Source organism: Saprolegnia diclina, assembly GCF_000281045.1.
Source record: "Saprolegnia diclina VS20 unplaced genomic scaffold supercont1.4, whole genome shotgun sequence".
Taxonomy (NCBI): domain Eukaryota; phylum Oomycota; class Saprolegniomycetes; order Saprolegniales; family Saprolegniaceae; genus Saprolegnia; species Saprolegnia diclina.
The window spans coordinates 1,988-7,230 of NW_008246071.1; the positions used below are offsets into that span (position 1 = coordinate 1,988).

The window sequence follows — 5,243 nt, forward strand, 5'->3', positions numbered from 1 at the left end:
TCATCGGGTGGTACCGCGCTTGCGTCGCCGGTCGTCTTGGCGTGCAGGAGCGCGCGCATCGCTTGCTCAAACCCGAGCGAGTGGCTCGCAAACATCTCCATAATGTGCTGGCTCACGGGCACGCCCATGATGTGACCCTCGAGCAGCGGCGCCTCGGCAAAGAACGGGATTGCCTTCTGAAAGTACTTGACTTCGGTGGTTTGCGAGGCTGCGTCCCACTGCAGCACCATCCACGACACCTCGTGGGCTAACCCGAGGCGCGGGTCAAAGGTGAAAATCTCGTCTTCGTGCACGTTGCGGGCAACGACGACGACGCGCGAATCGCCCTCGCGGAAGCGCTTGAGAATGATGCGTCGCTGGATCTTCCCGAGCGAATAGTGCCGAAGACTACCCACGTACAGTGTATCGGCATCGACTTCTTCGAGCACGCGATAGACGCCTTGGACGCTGGCGACGGTAAAGACACCTCGCAAGACGTCCCAGATGGCGCTCGCGGCCTCAGCGAGCGGCGCGGGCAGCCGCGTGAACACGATCGTGTGCACCTCGAGGAGTCCGTCCCGCAGGACCGGAATGTATTGTCGGCCTTCTTTGACCGGCTCGATGAGCTTGGCTTCAATGAACGCGCTTGTTTGGCTCGCGTAATCACGGTTGACGATTGCATGGTACGCGGCGCGGCGCGCGATCGGGTCCGCGACCAGCTTGTAGTGCTTCCACTGCTCGTGCGCGTCAACGCAGACGTAGCGCGGTGTCGGCGACTTGCGAATGAGCGCCGCGAGCGACTGCGCAAACTCGACCTGCTCGCTAATCGCCTCTTTGAGCTCGCGGTTCTCGAGGAGGACATGCGCACGCTGGACCCGCTCTTGTTTTGCGAGCTTCTCCCACTTGCTCGGTGGTTGGAGAATGTCACGCAGCTCGCTGTCACGCGTGAGCTGCTCCAGCTCGGCCTGCAGCTCGTCGACCTTGCGCTTCAAGAAGACGAGCTCGTCGCGCTGTCGCTGCCGATGGCGCTGCAGCGCGAGCCGTTGGCGCTCGCGGGACGATGCGCCCAATGCCTTGTTTTCGGCGGCGAAGACGGAGCCGTCGATGGACGCGAGGTCGCAGTCGGCGAGGATGTCGGCGCCAAAGAGACCGCCGTCTTGCCAGCCTTCGTCGCCCATCTCCACTGTGTCGAGATTGCACTTGCCAGATCCTGTGTGCTCTGAAAACCTCCAAGAACCAATAGTCACCCGAATGTGATCGAACAGCACCGATGCATATGCGATGCCAGAGGTTTCCTGACCATCTTGCACCTAGAGAACGCGACCCACTGCGCCTCTGGGCGACCGATGCAGACGGTATACTCTAGTACTAATATGGGCACGAAAGGCAACCAAGGAGTTGACGATCGAGCCAACTGCAGCAGCAGCCCACACGCATGTGACGCTCGATGGTGCGCAGGATGGGATGGCCTTGAAGGCGCCGCCGGATGGCTTGAAGTACGTTGTCGACGCAATCGGCAAGGCTGTCAACACAACGCTTCTTGATCGGCGGTAGGAATCAGCGCTTCCACTCCTCCTCATGACGATAAGCTATCAGCACTTAGTATTCATCTACAATGTCGTTCTACTGGCCAACGGTGCGCGTACGAGAAGCGCGAGGCGATACACAGTAACCTTGCCGAGACGTCGTGCTCGCGACAAGGTGTTGCCCGATGACTGCCTCGTGCTTGTCGGATCTGCAAGCTGCGCCAACCTAAAATGTGCTGCCGAGCAGCCCGGCCACCACCCACGGCTCCGTCGCGTCCGTCGGCAAGCGCTCCCATGGACAAGCTCGTCAAAGAACCTTCATACCTTCGTATCGCAGACAAACAAGACAGGCTTCGAGTTAGCTTAATACAGTGATAGGAGCAAGTACAGTAGGGCAGTCATCACCCAGACGGCGGCGCGGACGACGCAATGATGCCGGCGATCTGGTCGCGAATCGCGCGCTCGTAGCTTTTGGTGATCTTTTGGAAGAGCAGCATGAGATGCATTGTCACTGGACCCTCGGCATCTTTGAAGGACGAGAGGGGCGGGTGCACTTTCTGACAGTACTTGAGCGTGACGGCACCCGTCGCAGGGTCCTCGATAAGCTGCGCCCATGCGACCTCGTCCATGACGGCGAGCTCCGGGTCGAGCGGGAACACGTCGTCGACCGCGATGCTCCGCGCCACGTACGAGACGCAGTGCGGGCTGTGATACCGCTTCACCAAGAGCCGGCGCTGGGCTTTGAGGGGTCGGTGCAGCGACGAAAAGTACGACATATCGGCGTCAATGTCGGCCAAATGTACGTACTCGCCGAGCACGGGCTTCAAGCGCGACGCACCGCGGATGACGTCCCAGCCCGCCTGGACAGCCACGTCGAACGCGCAGTCCAAGTACACGAGCGCGATCGTGTCGACGATGAGCGCGTCGCCTTCGAAACGCGCTTCGTTTTTCTGAAACTCGCTTGTCGGGTTGGTCAAGCCGGCTTGTGCGTACGCAGCGTCGAGCTTGGCAATCTCGCTGTCAGTGATCGCGTGGTAGGCCGCCATGCGCGCACACGGCTCCATCGGTAGCGTCAATGTGCGCTCTGTGGCCGTGTACGAGCTCGGGTACAGCGACCGTGGCCGCTTGGACACGATGCGCACGAGCGAGTGCGCAAAGTCCACTTGCTGGTGCAACGACGCGCGGAGTTCGTCGTTCTGGTCCATGGCGTCTTGGCGCCGCTTGCGCTCCGCTTTCGCGAGGAGCTCCCACTTGGCAGGCTCTTCCGCCACAGCGGCGCGCTTGGCGTGGAGCAACTCCAGCTTCTCTTTGAGCTCTGAGACCTTGTCGGTCAAGAACGCAAGCTCGGTGCGTGTGCGCTGGCTGTGACGATGGAAGGCCTCGCGCTGCTTGCGCCTCTGCTCTGAGCGAGGCGATGGCGGCGGCTCCTCTGTCGTCGACGCCTCGAGAGCAGCGACGTCGAGGCCATCCAGCGCGGCCTGCACGTCGTCTTCCCACGTCGGGCCCAGCATCGTTTCCAGTGGAATGGAGCCCTCTGAAAAGCTATATTCTCGCGTGTGTTACAGGTATGCACCTGTCACGTGTTACGTTGCAGCCACTGTCGCGTTGTTTGAGCCAGTGGATGAGACGCTGGCTTATACACTGTTTCCGTTTCATTCGAAACAGCCCCCAGTCCACGACACTGTGGGGCGCTGTTGGTGTTGGCTATTGCTGCTCAGTCTACAACAAATCCAGCTCCCTTTGCACGTTGCAGCTAGGAAGACGTTGCATGATTCCCTTCAAGGCAGCGAGCTTGCCACTGCTGACGGCCACTCCGGCCTAATTCTTATCCCGTCATTCACTGAGATGCTGCTATCGCGTTGAACCATGAGACGACCCAACAAGGAACGAGCCGACGTGGGCAAGACGACAACATGTATTAGATAGGCGATGGTAGGGTGCTGGGACGCAAAAAGAGCGTCTTACAACTCGGTGTACGTGCCGAGACTCAATTTCTGCACTTGGGCGTGGATCTCTTCTTCGAATTTGAACATGCCCTTGGCGTAAAGCTCCATGAGGTACTGGCACGCGAGCTTGGACCCTTCGTCTTGGCTCTTGGTCGCGACAAGCGACGGCTTGGCCTTCTGAAAGTACCTGAGCTCCGTGAGTCCCTGCGCGTCCATCTCGACCGACATCCACGCAATCTCGTTCGCGATCGCATAGTCGGGCAAGAGCGGGTACAGCTCGTCGTCGTAGATCGATCGGTGCACAATCACGCACCGCGTCGGGTTCTCAAAGTACCGCTTGACGACGACGCGCCGCTGGATGTTGCCCACCGGCGACTCGCGCTTCCCCGTCACGTACGTCATGGACGCGTCGAGTTCGAGCATCATCTTGTACACGCCTTGGAGCGCCATGACCTCGGCCGCACCGCGCGCGACCTCCCACACGGCGTCGGCCACGATGTTGAAGAGGACGGGAAACTTGCATCGAATGATTGTCTGCACCTCGAGGCAGCCGTCGTGCACGATGGGCACGTGGCGCCGGCCCTCCCACGACGTCTCCATCAAGCCTGCTTCGATGAACGCGCTGTTGAGCTTGGCGTACTCGCGGTCGACGATCGCGTGGTAGGCAGCGTCGCGCGTGATTGGGTCGGCCACGAGCTTGAGGAGTTTCCACTGGTCGGTCGCGTCGGCGTGGTTGATGGCGAGACGCGGCTTCTTTTGCACAATGCTGACGAGGCACTCGGCGAACTGGACCTGCTCTTCGAGCGCTTCTTTGAGCCGCGAGTTCTCGAGCAGCGCCTCTTGCTCGCGCCGGCGCTCGTTCTTGGCGAGCTTTTGCCACTTGGACGGCGGGTGCAGAATGTCCTGAAGCGCCTTCGCCTGCGTCATGCTCTGCAGATTCAGCTGGAGCTCTTCGACCTTGGACTTGAGGTAGTTGAGCTCGTTGCGCTGCTTTTGCCGGTGGCGCTGGACAGCGAGGACTTGCTTGGACGGTTGCTTCTTCTTGGGTGCGGTCTCGGTCTCCGAGCTGCTCGAGGATGCGACGCCGGGCGGGAGGAAGATATCGTCGAGCATGTTGTACTCGTCGAAGGTCAGCGGCGCCGGCAGCGCCATGCTGTTGCTGCTGCTGCCTGCTTGCGGCCGGGTCATCGGAAGGATGAAGCAATCCGAGTTCTTACTCTTGGCGCCTGTAGCATCGCAAACCTCTGACAACGAATATCAGTGGCAACATCCAATGTCAGAGAGTCCATTTTTACCGCCTGAGCTTACAAAGACCAAGATAAAGAAAAAATTGCCGAAAAAAAGAAGATGATGCATCGGGATGGCCATGGTCAACCTGCCCAGATGGCGCGAACGAACCGCCGGATCCGGCGCCAAGATCGGCAAGCCTGTGAGAAGGTGACGCAGGCCTCGCGGAATGCTATTTGTGTACGCGGCGGTACGTCTCTCGAAAGCAGCTGTGAGAAGCAGGCGGTCGAGCTGGCGGGCCTATAAGCTTTGCCGAGAGCTGGTGCTCAGAGTGTACGTTGAAGTTGCCTTTGACGTTCAGTTGTGCAACGAAAGAAGTGTCTGCTGCCACCGGCATCGATGCCTTGTGGTTCGAACACAGTCAAACAACCAAAGGCTCTACGTCCTGTGCCGAACTTGCAGCGTTCGAGCTCTCGTTCAGTCGCCAGCAGCAGCGCGTGTGGGCATAGACAAGGCTGTGCACGTCATGCAAAGCCCAGCGTGACGTCGAAGGATACTACTCGGC

The 5,243-nt window shown here is 59.8% G+C and overlaps 3 protein-coding genes across 3 annotated transcripts in view; all 3 read right to left on the minus strand.

Annotated features, from left to right (window-relative positions):
- SDRG_01696 (hypothetical protein) overlaps positions 1-1,203 on the minus strand; it is a gene marked incomplete at its 3' end in the record, with an annotated part of 2,033 nt that extends 830 nt beyond the window's left edge. Inside the window, exon 1 of the mRNA XM_008607234.1 lies at positions 15-1,203. Within this exon, the coding sequence (XP_008605456.1) occupies positions 15-1,157 (1,143 nt within the window). The 5' untranslated portion in view covers positions 1,158-1,203. The remainder of the gene's footprint in view (positions 1-14) is intronic.
- A 631-nt stretch (positions 1,204-1,834) lies between these two features.
- SDRG_01697 (hypothetical protein) lies at positions 1,835-3,058 on the minus strand. The gene has a single exon (XM_008607235.1). The coding sequence runs from the start codon at positions 3,014-3,016 to the stop codon at positions 1,907-1,909; it is 1,110 nt and encodes a 369-aa protein (XP_008605457.1). The 5' UTR covers positions 3,017-3,058; the 3' UTR covers positions 1,835-1,906.
- A 344-nt stretch (positions 3,059-3,402) lies between these two features.
- SDRG_01698 (hypothetical protein) lies at positions 3,403-4,656 on the minus strand. Its single transcript, XM_008607236.1, has one exon. The coding sequence runs from the start codon at positions 4,637-4,639 to the stop codon at positions 3,467-3,469; it is 1,173 nt and encodes a 390-aa protein (XP_008605458.1). The 5' UTR covers positions 4,640-4,656; the 3' UTR covers positions 3,403-3,466.
- Between the last annotated feature and the right edge of the window lie 587 nt (positions 4,657-5,243).

What these genes read in the sequence shown, in the direction of transcription:
- SDRG_01697 (XM_008607235.1), bottom strand. Translation starts at nt 3,016, where the DNA reads ATGCTGGGCCCGACGTGGGAAGACGACGTGCAGGCCGCGCTGGATGGC.
- SDRG_01698 (XM_008607236.1), bottom strand. Translation starts at nt 4,639, where the DNA reads ATGACCCGGCCGCAAGCAGGCAGCAGCAGCAACAGCATGGCGCTGCCG.